Source organism: Tauraco erythrolophus, chromosome 5 (assembly GCF_009769465.1).
Source record: "Tauraco erythrolophus isolate bTauEry1 chromosome 5, bTauEry1.pri, whole genome shotgun sequence".
In the NCBI taxonomy this organism is placed as follows: Eukaryota; Metazoa; Chordata; class Aves; order Musophagiformes; family Musophagidae; genus Tauraco; species Tauraco erythrolophus.
The window spans coordinates 7,014,564-7,027,949 of record NC_141469.1 but is presented as its reverse complement, the minus strand read 5'-3'; the positions used below and the strand labels follow the sequence as shown (position 1 = coordinate 7,027,949).

Genomic DNA, 13,386 nt, shown 5'->3' with positions numbered 1-13,386 from the left:
AGGTAAGCCCACAGGTGATTTTTGCTTGTTATTTAATTCTCGTTTCTAGAAACGGGAAATTATATCTGCCTTGTGACTGTCTCACATTCTGATTTCCACTGTTACACTCTAAAGCCATGATCATATCTGCTTTATAAACTATGAAGAAATGTAGGTTGCACCTGAACTTCTTCCACTGACTCATGGACTTACAAATAAAGTCTGTAAGTCCTATAAAAACATGAATTCACTTGACACATGTGAGTTCAATAGCTGATTCCTTTTGGGACCTGTGATAATTTCGGCATCCGTTTGAAGCACTAGTAGCACCAAGTCTAGAGCTCTCCGCCACGCTTCTGTCTTGGCTGTAACGTTATCATAAACCTTTAAACTCAGTCCGTGGTCAGCGAAGGGACCAGAACCACCCCGGAGCAGATCACCTCTTCTAAACTCTTGCAATATATATGCTGAGGGAGAGCCACAGTCAGATGCTTTTTTGAGGTGGTGATCGACTGAGGTACACGCTTCCAACTCTGATGAAGCTTCTGCAGCGTTACACATAACCACTGACAGATACTGCTTCCAGCCGCTTGCTAATGCTTGGAGCACAACTGATTTATACTCTGCTGCAGATGCTGCCAGCCAAGGATTGCGAAACTCTTTCACAGCGTTTTTAGTTGCTGGCTGCACGGGCTCTTCTGCAAGCATCTGAATGTGACTAAGGCACAAGAGCTCCACTGCACCACCACCAAGAAAAACCTTCTCGTCATTTAAAGCATGATGGAGTCGATACACCAAAGTCCAGAACTGGTCTTCAACGAGCTGCATCTTTGAAGTTACAGTAGTGGTAAGCACGGCCGTGAGCAAGGGGATTCCTCGCACTTTTATCTTGACTGGCACAAGCTCACCCAGATCCGTCGCACGCCCATCGCAGGCCTTCCACAGCTCCACTCGGGCCCCACTCCCCACACAAGAAGCATTCAGCTGGGTGAGGTATGTCACTGGCTGGGTGCTGGTGACCTCCCCAAAGGCACACAACACATTCCGAGTCACAGAACCAATTACCAGTATACTGTTTGCTATGCACCTTTCCATTAAGTTTTCACACACATTTCCTTTGACCAAAACCAAGCTTATTTCAAAGCTTTTCAGAATATCTAACGTACTGCTTAGCCACAAGTCTCCTGCTCTGCCTTCCTGTAGGCTAGGACGCTCCAATATGGTCCTTACGTTACACGGTCTATTAAAACCCAAGTGACGGTATTGTTCAGTTAGGTCACCATCCATCAGCAGAATCCGAAGGGGTTTGTCTTCAAAGTATTTGATAACTGTGGCTTGTTCTGGTGATATTAACGTGACGAAGCCTGGGGAGACGCAAGAATAGCTTTCGGGCAGGCCCAGTAAACAGCATGTCACAATCTCTGCAATGTTAAACTGGGAAGAGCCACTGCATTCTGCCCTCTCTTGTTGATATGCAACAATGTTCTGTAGCAGTTTCATGCTAGTCTGATTTCCACGGCTCAGTGTCATTGCCAGGTGTCCTAAACCGTAACATTCACATGGATCTGTTGATTGTCCTGAAAGGTTTCCCCGAAAATTACCTCGCTGACTTGAAAAATAGCTTTTTCCTAGAGTGCTGAAGTATCTGCTATGGGTTAACTTTTGTTTAGTACAGCTGGATGCAATAACACCACTTCCAGAAATCACAGATGTACTTTTGTCGCCCGGTGGCTTGACAAGAGAAGCTGTTGAACCAAAGCCGCCCAAAGGTGAAACCAGGCATGTGTTATAATTACAATCATCTTCTTGATGGGAACAAGAACTTATCGGAATTACTTCTTCTGGTGCAGAAATATCCTTCTGAAAACACAGAAAAGTCTGAGAGTTTAGAAGACTGTCACATCCAATTTGGCAAGCTTTGCTTTTAAAAGTGTTTGGCCCAACACTGCTGGAACACAGCTCTTGATTTACATCATGTATGGATATTTGAAGACACTGGACTCTCTCACAGCAAGAGTTCAAGCCCTCAGACATCACAGATACTATTGCTGAAACAGGAACATTCTGCTGGAGGCACTCCAGTACAGCATTGCTCCACGCACCAACGAGAAACAAAAGGGTACTCATCCCAGTCTTAAACTCCTTGTTTTGTGCCTGAATGGTTTCATTAAGAAGCTGTCCGGCAGCACTAGTTAAATCCAAACTTTCAATCAGTCTAACAGCAGAACAAATCACTGTGCTTTGGTTGGTGCTTTCATCCACAATGAATTTATATGATTTCATCGGCCCCAATAATGTTCTTCCAGCTAACGCTAAGGATGCGAGTTGCTGAAGTCCAATGTGTCTTCTTGCATTCACGTCCCTGAAAGCCATGGGCAGCAGGAAGCATCTGTGAACAGAACACAAAACTTATTGCCCCATCCTCACAGCACTCCAGAGCATATATCACCAAAAAATTAACTTAACAGTCTAACATTGAACCCAGCTCCCCTGTGAGGCTGGCTGCATAAAACACTTCTTCCTCCTGTTCACTTGTTATGAGATACCAACGCACATTGTTGCCGAAATGGTGCACTGCTAAAATACCATGGAATTTTTTCTTGCTGGCAGATGGTATAGTGCTGTTAATTCCAGTGGTTTCTTAAACATGAAGCAGTGCAGATTCTATAGAACTACCATTTCTCTCCTGACTGGCTATATGGAATTTCAGTTACTGGCCTTACTTAGAGCAAAAGTTCTTTAGAGCAGAATAGACAATTATGTGCAAAACCAAAGTGCTCTGTGCAGCTCCATCTTGATACCAGTAGTTATGTCACTGACTTTAACCTTCAAATCTGGAAAAACATAATCAAACTTATTTTATTCCACTCCTATATGTTCCATTTAGCACGCTTCGATACTTCACTAAACGTGCAGGAAAAGGAATGCCATTGCTTCATACCTCACAAAGCAAACTTCCAAGACTTACAAGTTTTGATCTACTACTCAGTTTTAACACGCCAAGAATAAATCGTCTTTCCCTTGAAATCCCTTCCACACTACACGCCTGCGGCAGACCACATGGATTAAACTAAAGCTTAGGGTTTTTTTTCTTTTTTAAATGAAAAACTATACACACCAAGAATTAAGAGGCCTTTAGCCATACACCTTTTATGCTCAGATTCAAACAATTAATTTCATCTCCCTAAAGGTCCCTTTGCATAGCTATTCCAAATCAAAAAAATTCTTTGGCTGCCCCATTCCATGCAAGTCCATCCAGATATTAACTCAAATGAAGACAAAGTGTGAATTTAAAAAGCAGAGTAGGCAGTCAGAAATAATCTTTATATGCTGACAGAGCTAAAGTTCCAGTCTGGCCCAAACTGACAATAGAATTTCCCTTAAATTACTAGATACATCTTGAAGTACCAAAAGAACCATTAACCAATAAATTATTTTCGTCTACAGTTATCCACAATCAACAATTTAAGAAAAGGACATTTAGATAAGCAAGTACTTTTGATTTTAACACTGCACTGGGAGCACACATCTGAAAACCTCCATCCAACCTGCATAAGGCTTTTTCCAGAAATTTTTCCTGGCGATCTCTTGTGATAATGGTCTAGCTGTGCTATGTATCCATGTCAGTACTTCCAGTAGTAATGATAAAAAAACACGTCTTCTTTATTAACTGGAATCCTTAGCTTAATATCACAGGTAGTTAGCTTTGAAAGAAAGAAACAAACAGAAGTGATTAAATAATAATTATTAAAAAACCTTAATTATAATTAAATAATAATCATTGGATCATGGATTTTTCTGACCATTGTCCTTTGGGCCAAGGGTCCAGCATCCTAATCTGCTGCCGAGTCAGTGACCTTGTCAGCGAGGCGAGGAAGGCAGCCTCCCCTCCTCGTGTCTGCCTTTCCGGCTGTGAAACAGGAGCTGGCTGCAATGGGCAGTGCTTCCAGACTTCAGTAGTGTTTGTTAAACGACTCTGACATCCTCAGAAAGAAGGTGCTATAAAGTGGTTAGTTTTATTTATTGATTTATTTTATTTATTAAAATGTTGGTGGCAAAGGATTTTTTAGCCTTTTCTGAATAATATTTCCTAACTACTGCTTGCTTTATCCTTTCCGCTCCCTCCTTCAGCTCATTTCCCCTGCCCTAAAAAGAGTAGAGCTTGAAATATGAGGCTAAAAATTATGCTGATATCTCTCAAAAAAACCCCAAACAATCCCAAAACCAAACCCACGCTCCCCTACAGTTTTTCATTATAGAATCTCTCTTCTTGGTTGTCAGAAAACCTATTTATTATAAGAATATTGATGATTCACACGTACCTTTCTTCTTGGAACAGATTAACATTCCTAACCTCCAAAAGGAGACTTATGAGCTTAACGTTTTCGGCTATATTGAAAAGCCCAAGCCCAGGTATAGACTAGTTTATTTTTACCTGCTGTGGAAGAATTACAAGACCAAGTGATGGGAAATCAGCTGTATTCTGGCATTCCACGTGAAGTTCTTTCTTTTCCTTCCTTTTTGTTGAGGTGTGCAAGTAAATTACCAAGTCTTTTGTGATAAGAACAGCATTTCACTTTATTGGATTGGTTACTGAGGTGTCTGCTTCTTTTCTTCTTTTTTTTTTTTTGAGCTGAGGTACCAGAATGAAATTGCAGCCCTGATATTTTTAGTAAATAAAACGATGCAATATATTATCTTGAATACTTTGAATCTAAACCAAATACCTAAAAATTGATTTCCTGCTTCCATATCACTGGTGTGATAACCAGTTTCCAATTTTGTCTTCAGAGAAAAGAATGGCCACAAACTTAGGAGAGTTATGGGAGGATGACAGGATCACCATTCTATGAGCCTTCCTCTCAAAAGAAGAAAAAAAGAAAAGAAAAACCCACTCGCTCCTCTAGAAGGAACTGCTGTCCTGGAACTTGATCTAGAACCAATAAGTGATCTAGAACACGCTCTAGAACCAATAAGCATCTAGAACTTGAGCTAGAACATGCTCTAGGACCAACAAGTGATCTAGAACTTGATATAGAACCAAATAGTGAGCTAGACTGCAATTTAAAACAAAACAATTGTCTTTACCCAACAAGTGAGCTGAAGTTCAACACTATCTTCCTGAACATGAAATTGAGTACATAACAATCACGAACCAGTAAGCAAATTGAATTCCAAACTAGTTACATAGCAATCAGGAAACAAATTGAGCCCCCATCTAGAACCAAGTGACCTAGAACCAACAAGTGATCTAGAACCCACTCTAGAACCAATAAGTGATCTAGAACTCTACTAGAGCTAGAGCATGTTCTAGAACCAACGAGTGATCTAGAACTTGCTCTAGAACCATGAACCCTAGAGGGTTCCAGAGGGCCCTGTCTAGAGCCCTCTGGAATCACCAACTCCACAATTCATCCCTGATCTTGGGAACAACTGCACCAACACTACCCTAGATGAAAACTAGAGTCAAACATATCTGGACCCAGACTCTAGGGCTCCAGGTCAACAGCAAGAACATTTCTTGCTCCTTTTCAAGCAAAGGGATTGGGAAATAGGCAAATGAATGCTGATATTGTCTGCCAGAAAAGTCAGCAGTGCCACCCCAACACTGATGGTAACTATTTCAACAAGAAATATCTACAGGCTATAGAAAACTGGATAAAGGCAAAAGGTTCTATATTCCTCAGGTCAACAACTCCACCACGTATTTAGCTACATTTATAAATAATTAGAACCAACGTGACTTGGGAGTTAGAATTTTAAGTCGCTTTTGGAGTTTTTTCATATTTTAAAGCAAGTTTTTCATTTTATCCTCAAGACAAGGACTGGTAACTCTTGAGTCTCTAGTTTCCCACAGTAGTTAGGAAAACATTGTTTGGATTTGTATTCTACAATACTGTCAGCCAGATCATCAGGCAATTTAGAAGATCATTCTTCATTTTCCTTGGGAAGTTCAATGTCTCTATAAAACTTTAATTTAGCCATAAGACAATATTTATCCAGTGGCACTCTTGGAGCATTTCATAAGCATTACAAATTCCACACTATACTGAGAAAAAAGTAACAGTATCAAAATGTCTGACAGCATTAACAACGTATTCTTGATATTCAAACACCAGAAGATGATCTCACACCATTAATTAGGGGGGATTGACAGGAAATGTCAAAAATGTCTTTTGAAACCAAATACATGTTTTTACTAAACATCCACATTTTCCAGATGTGGCTAAACACATCCAGAATTCTTCACTTTCTACAAAGGATGCAGGTAGTCATGAAATAACATCCTCAACAATGCGCTCAGTTTCAAGTACAGTACAGAGCACACATTTATGACAACAAAGCTTTTGTTTTGAAATTAATTAATATTTTTACTAAAATTGGGCTTTTCAACCAAATTAAGGAAACGGAATAATTTCTATCAGCTTTCTAAGCATTTTGGTAAGGTGTCTTTCTCTCTTCTCAATCACTTGATCCCATGTTTACATGGGGTTGGATAACTTTCCTCACGGTATGTAATGCAGAATGTCCAAATTTACAGCATACGCCACAGAGTAACTGACACAGCAGCATGCACGAGAACATAAAAAATGCCAGGTACGTTCCAAAGAATCTGCACTTCCACTGAATAACAGTGTATGCCAGGGTGCACGCCAATAATTAGAAAGACTCAACTTCTGCAGAATATTAATGCTGCATTGGTATGAAAATGCAACAAACTAAAGAAGCTTCTAGAACAGAAATCAAAACTTAGTGGCATTAAACCACAGTTGTTGTCTTAAAAAAAACAAACCGACCAACCAACAAAACCACCTCATGTGCCAGCCACATATACACAAAATCAGTATCCAAATCCAGCTCCTTTTTTCTTTTAGAAGAGAATCAATAGGCACAAAACGACCTTTCCAGAGAGGACAGAGTGCCGAATCCTTGAGGATTGCCTTCTGAGTATTCCTTTGTAAGCCTCAACATGAGAGAAGTGGTGCTGCTAAAGGCAAATCAGGAGCTACACTGAGAGCTTAACAGAAGGTGCTAAAAGTTAAGAGACCACAAAAAGCTTTCCTAATCTGATCAGAGTTTAAAACGGGGAGGATGAAAAAAGTGAGCTTTAAGCACGTTATGGTCTCTTCCATTCATCTTAAATCTTCCTCTGGGACTTTGCCTCTTTTAGATTTTGGAGCCTGTGAATATTTGCAGGGAATGCTTTTGGTGAGGCAATTAAAGTTTTTCAGATTAAAAAGTAAAAAAGTATCAGCCATTTCGGGTGACTCAGTTTGCCAGATTTTAGACTAGAGCATTCATTTCTTTCGAACAAAATTAAGCTCTGGAGTCCCCAACACAAGAAGGACATGGAGCTGCTGGAGCGAGTCCAGAGGCGGGCCACAAAGCTGATCCGAGGGCTGCAGCACCTCTGCTATGAAGACAGGCTGAGAGACTTGGGGCTGTTCAGCCTGGAGAAGAGAAGGCTCCGGGCTGATCTTGTAGCAGCGTTCCAGTACTTAAAGGGGGCCTACAGGAAAGCTGGAGAGGGACTTTTTACAAGGGCGTGTAGCGATAGGACAAGGGGCAACGTGTTTAAACTGAAAGAGGGCAGATTTAGATTAGATATAAGGAAGAAATTTTTTACATTGAGGGTGGTGAGGTACTGGAACAGGTTGCCCAGAGGAGCTGTAGATGCCCCATCCCTGGAAGTGTTCAATGCCAGGTTGGATGAGGCTTTGAGCAACCTGATCTAGTGGAAGATGTCCCTGCCCATGGCAGGGGGTTTGGAACTAGATGATCTTTGAGGTCCCTTCCAAGCCAAACCATTCCATGATTCTATGAAAGAGAAGGAGGCATCCTGGAGAACGAATGAACTAATGGGTAGCTAAGGACAGCCACGCATGAGACACCAACTACAGATGGCTTCTGTTGAGCTAACTTGCGTGCTGACCTGCTGCCGCCTGCCTCAGCACCTGTCTCTGCGAGCTCAATGAAACTCAACCTCACGTTCGGTTTATGTTTACGCACAGGGGTTTCAAGGCTCCAGGTGAAGAACTCTGGGATACAGGAGGTATGCCAAACACTCATTACTCACTTTGTCTTACAGCACCTCCACCACTAAACCAACGCAACAAAACTTTAGAACGGTTTTCCAAATTAACGTATTTCTGTGAAACGCTGGCAAAAAGGAGTCTTGCGCGTGCACGCGTTCCGTGGTGCCAGCGCTGACCGGTGCGCCATGAACGAGGAACGGGCGGAAAACGCTCTGCTTGTGCCGGAACCACCAGGCGCTCCGGGAACGGCCGCGACTTACCCGGTCTGCCCCCGAGCAGCACTGCTACTGCCGGCGCGGGAGGAGAAGGAGCTCCCGAGAGGAGCGGAGCTGGAGCCGGAGCCGGACCCGCCCCGCGCCGCTCGCGGCCGGAAGCGGCGAGCAGCCAGCACGCCCCCAGCAGCAGCTGCGGCCGCTCGGGCCTAGCGGCGGCCCGGCCGCTTCTTCCCGGCCGGCGGGCGGGCCGGCCCGGCCCGGCGCCGGGAACGCTCTGCTTTCTCCCCGATCCGGCCGTGTTTCCCCCCGCTCCCCGCGAGGAGCAGCCCCGCCGCGCGCCGTTGCCAGGACACCGCTACCGCCGCGCGCTCGGATGCCCAGCGGGCGGAGCGCCGCCCGCGGTCTCGCTGACATCACACGAGCCCGCCGGGCGCCATTGGCCCGGGCGGAGAGGAGGGCGGGTTCCCCGGTACCGCCCGGCTCGCTCATTGGACGGCGCGCGTTCGTTGCGTGCGGCAGCGGCCGGGCCGAGCGGGCCGTGCCGAGGCGGAGCGGCGTCCCTGCGGCCGCGGCCAGATGGTGAGCGGTGTCCCCCCGCCGCGGGCTCCCCTTCCCCGGGACGGCTGGGGTGCGCTCCCAGCTGGGCCCCGCTGCGGGCACGGGCCGGGGCTCGGGTTCGCGGGGCCTCCGTCCGAGCTGCCTGCCGCTCCCCGGCGTCGGGCGGGCGGGCAGCCGCGGGGCTCGGAGGGCCGCGGGGAGCCGGCGCGGTGACTGCGCGGGCCGCTGAGGCCGTCCCTGCTGCCTGGTTCCCTCGCACAAGGCGGAAACCAGCATCCCGGGTAAACAGGGAAAGGAGGTGGCTCCCACCCCCCCCAAACCTGGCACTGGGACCGTACAAGATGTCACCTGCTTTGGGGGCGTGGGGTGAGCCGGCGGAAATGGGCCCGGTTAATCTTAGCAGAGCTCACCGACCTCCTCTCCGTCATCCGGTGCCCTGCAGCGTGTGGCACATGGGAATGGCATCAGCCAGCTGAGGAGACAAAACATAAAATGAAAACGTTTTCACTGCGTTTGTAGGTGTATACGCAGGACGCAAGAAAAAAGGTTCAGATGGTGCGTTAGTGGTTTTTTTTTTTTTTTTATAGTCAGGAAAAGGTCTCCTGGGTGTCTCCCAGAGCTGAATCTAAGGAGTGAAAATCTGATGCCTGTGTTAATAGCAGGGAAAGCTCAGAGATGCGCCAGACAAATTGGCTTGCAATCCAACCTGGGAGAGACGAATCATGTTAAAAAATGAAATTTCATTTCCAAATACAACAAAATGGAATCGTCTGTGTTACACATCAGGTATTTAAAAGAGAGATCCCAGCCAAAAAATAGTTAACAGTTCAGCACAGGTAAGAGATTGCTCAGCAGTAGCTAGAAAACCAATTCCTTTCTTGGTATTTCCTTTATCTACTTTTATAAAGCCCAACCAGTTAGAGTTGGGGGTGGGAGAGATTGCCTGCCTTTCCATGAATCTGTGCAGATTCAAGACAAAAGGACTGAAAAACTGCCTGCTTTGGATTTAGAAGAAAACCTATACTTGAGGAAAACATCTTTCCTGCTCAATCTGTGGGTGGTGGTGGGAAAACGCTGTACAGCACTAGCTTACACCAGCGGCAGGAAAGGTCTCCGAAGTGCCCTGGATAATAACACACCAGCTCAGCACAAGCAGATTACTTCTCCTGATGGGATGGATTTTGTGTTGATCTCGCTGTTACCACAGCACGGTGTTACGTGGCACCACAGCTAGCTGGTGGACAGGCAGGCTAGAGCTACACAGCTCCCTTTAAACTTTGCTCCCAAACAGAGCAGATGCTCTCAGACATCCCATTTCACTGCTGACTTTGAGGAGTAGCTGAATTTGAGTCTCACACTCAAGAACCCGTACAACCAGCTTTTTTAGCTGTCAGTGTGATTTACTCAGGTTTTCCAGGTGAGACCACTCCTGACACATCAAAGCAACCAGCAGGAGGTGCAGAGGGTCTTGGGTCACCTCAGTGAAGCACTCGTTTTCAGACTGCCCACCTGTTTTTCTGGCATTACTCCTTTAATTGATGATCTTTCTGTTTGAAACGGAAAACATGAAGCCCAAATGCATACTCCCCAGTCACAGAGTCTTCAGCTTGTTTTCTTTCTAGAATAACCTCAGAAAGGGAGCACAGAGACCCAGTGTCTACCACTTGCAGTAAAGAACATCTCTCACTTCTGCTGCAGCTTTACTGTTGTTATTTATTATTTAGTTGTGTTTCGAATTTTCCCTGGAGTGGGCTATTTCTCATCTTTTCTCTCCTTTGCTTTCTGAAGGCATCCAACTATAGAAAACCTGGCCTCAGCACAACCCAGCGGAAGAAAAGTGGCTTGAAACCTGAACTCACAGAAGAGCAAAAGCAGGAGATCAGAGAAGCTTTTGATTTGTTTGATACTGATGGATCTGGAAGCATCGACATAAAAGAACTGAAGGTCTTCAAACTTTTTTTCCTTGGACGGAAATTGTAGCTGCCTTTCCTGTTTGCCAGCCCTAACTATTTTAAAATAGTTTTGGAGTACAAACAAGAATAATGGCTTGCTGTCATGACCGAATTTCAGATGTATTACATGGTTAACTTGAGAAAGCTCTGCATGTAATACCTCAGAGCAGACAGGCTTCTCTCATACATGGACAGGAGGTCAGAGAGCTTTGAATATCTGAGCGTTAGAGGAACTAAACAGTTCCTCTCTTTAGGTACACACAGTACACGTTTCAGTTTTCCTGACTGGCTAAGATCATTGTTTCTGGGAAGTGAACTTTTGTTGTTTAGGGATGAATGTCAGAGTATCAAATTTTTTCTTTCATCTCAGAACTAAGCACAGGTTTTGCACACATTCAGGAAAGATACAACCATATTTTCATATATGTAACCTCAAAATTACCTGGTTTTTAATTTAAAACCCAAAGCAAATCTGACTTGCATTTCAGTAGCAATGAAATGCAACCAGTGGAGTATGTATGCACGTGCATACAAACAGAGTAGTATGAGGGGGAAGATACATTCTCAGTTCTCTCCCTACGTTTTTATGTGTCTGACCTTTTTTTTTAAGCCTGAACCTTTTATCTTAATTATCTCCTTGACCTCAGTATCTCACATATATACACCCTGCCTCAATTTCCGTGTGTGTAACCCAGAAGCATGAGTTACCTAAGCCTGTGGCTTATCTCAGGATTTATTTGGAAGTACTTATGCTTGGTTAGGAGCGTGTTCTCTGAACGCAGATTATACATGTTAAAATACAGTTCTTAAAATGGACTGCAACGTTTTAGCATCAACCATTTAATGCTATGTTTTTCTTTTTCAAAATTAATTCAAAATAATGGATATTTTACAATAGAAAGCATTCCCCTCTGAAAGACAAAATGGAACATTTTCAGTTGTCCCATTGCAAGAAACTGGTCAGAAAACACACTTCAGTTAAATGTTAAGTTTCTGGTGAGTTGGCACTTTCCGGTAGAAGAGCATTTAGCGCGAAAATTTCTGCCTAATATTATCTATTGATTTCCACTACAGTATATAGGCAGAATGAAGTTCTCAGCTCAAATCTTCCTCTAGTTACCTGTTCTTAAAACTTCAGTCTCTGAATTAAATATGCTGTAACCATCTGGTGCACCAGGATTGTGAAATTACCAATGAACACCCACTCAAGTAGTAAAATCGTTGTTCTAGGCTGGTGAAATGCCAGATCCTGGTTTTAAACAATGTTAATATTAAGCGTTTGTACAACAATCTACACAACTGTTTTTACAGTAATGCTTTGCTGTAAAAAAAACCTGCTTTGCATCCTTGGTCTCCAGCCTCCTTTGAAGTCCTCATTTTGATAGTCCAGTCTCTATAGGAATTCTGTAGATTGGAACCTCTACCTAATTCAGACACGAAAAGTTTCTCTTGGTTTCAGAAATATATCCATATTCCACATGGATCTAAAGAGGAAATAAAGTCTGAGTCTTAAGAATATCAAACCCACTGTATTGAACTATTACTGTTTGGAAAGATGAAACGAGATATCAAGATGTTTTCACTGCAGAGAGTTACTACAGTTTTGGATGAAGAAATTAAACAAGTTTTACTGCAGCTGTCACTATAATTCTGGTGGTCTCCTAACAATTGCTTTTTTGGCACAGGTTGCAATGCGTGCTTTAGGCTTTGAGCCAAAGAAGGAAGAAATTAAGAAAATGATAGCAGATATTGACAAAGAAGGAAGCGGCACCATTGACTTTGAAGACTTTTTGGCTATGATGACACAAAAAATGGTAGGAATTCATAACAGAAACTCTCGTGACAGCATAAAAAAGTACTGAAAAGGAATATCTATGGCAGGTGTTTTCTAATGAATGTATGTTTTATACTTGGTTTAGAGTGAAAAGGATTCAAAAGAAGAAATCTTGAAAGCTTTCAGATTATTTGATGATGATGGGACAGGAAAAATTTCATTCAAAAACTTGAAAAGGGTTGCCAAGGAGCTGGGAGAAAATTTAACAGATGAAGAACTTCAGGTAAATTTTGATTTGCCAAAGCTTTTCTAACGGGCGCAGATCAGTCCTGTTATCTCTTACTGGGTGGAAATTTATGCCTATACAAAAAGGGCTGAGAGGTCAGAAATACAAAGAACAATCAAATATGTAGTTATGTTTTCATATGAAGTGCTTCTGATTTGTTCTTGTTTTAATGAATGGAAGATCTTTTGTTTAGAATCCAGTGCCTGATCAAATGTACGATATGTTTTGTAGGAAATGATTGATGAAGCTGATCGAGATGGAGATGGGGAAGTAAGTGAGCAAGAATTTTTGAGAATCATGAAGAAAACTAGCTTATATTAGTATTTGTTGCCTTGCTATGCAGCTGCCCCAAAAGATAACCTGGAAAAGACTTAAAAACCGGGCTTGTGTCTCTTAAATGTTTTCTGCCATATAAAGAAAGTCTGTAAGGACAGATTTTTGGTTAATTCTTTTTCAGCAAAGTTAATTCCGGAAGGGGGCTTCAGTACCCAGAACTGTTAAAATGAGATATTGCAGAAATGAAAAGGAAGGATGAACTTAATCTGCAAGGCAGAGTCCCTTCCCTTCCCCCTTGACAATTTCACTG

The 13,386-nt window shown here is 43.4% G+C and overlaps 2 protein-coding genes across 2 annotated transcripts; one reads left to right on the top strand and one right to left on the bottom strand.

Moving 5' to 3' along the window:
- Nucleotides 1–210: 210 nt before the first annotated feature.
- BBS12 (Bardet-Biedl syndrome 12) lies at nt 211–2,352 on the bottom strand. The gene has a single exon (XM_009988716.2). The coding sequence runs from the start codon at nt 2,350–2,352 to the stop codon at nt 211–213; it is 2,142 nt and encodes a 713-aa protein (XP_009987018.2).
- A 6,425-nt stretch (nt 2,353–8,777) lies between these two features.
- On the top strand, nt 8,778–13,121 carry LOC104375914 (uncharacterized). Its single transcript, XM_086611505.1, has 5 exons — nt 8,778–8,809; nt 10,577–10,732; nt 12,426–12,554; nt 12,660–12,797; nt 13,032–13,121. Exons 1-5 carry the CDS (start codon nt 8,807–8,809, stop codon nt 13,119–13,121), a joined length of 516 nt encoding a protein of 171 aa, XP_086467631.1. The 5' UTR covers nt 8,778–8,806.
- Nucleotides 13,122–13,386: the final 265 nt, after the last annotated feature.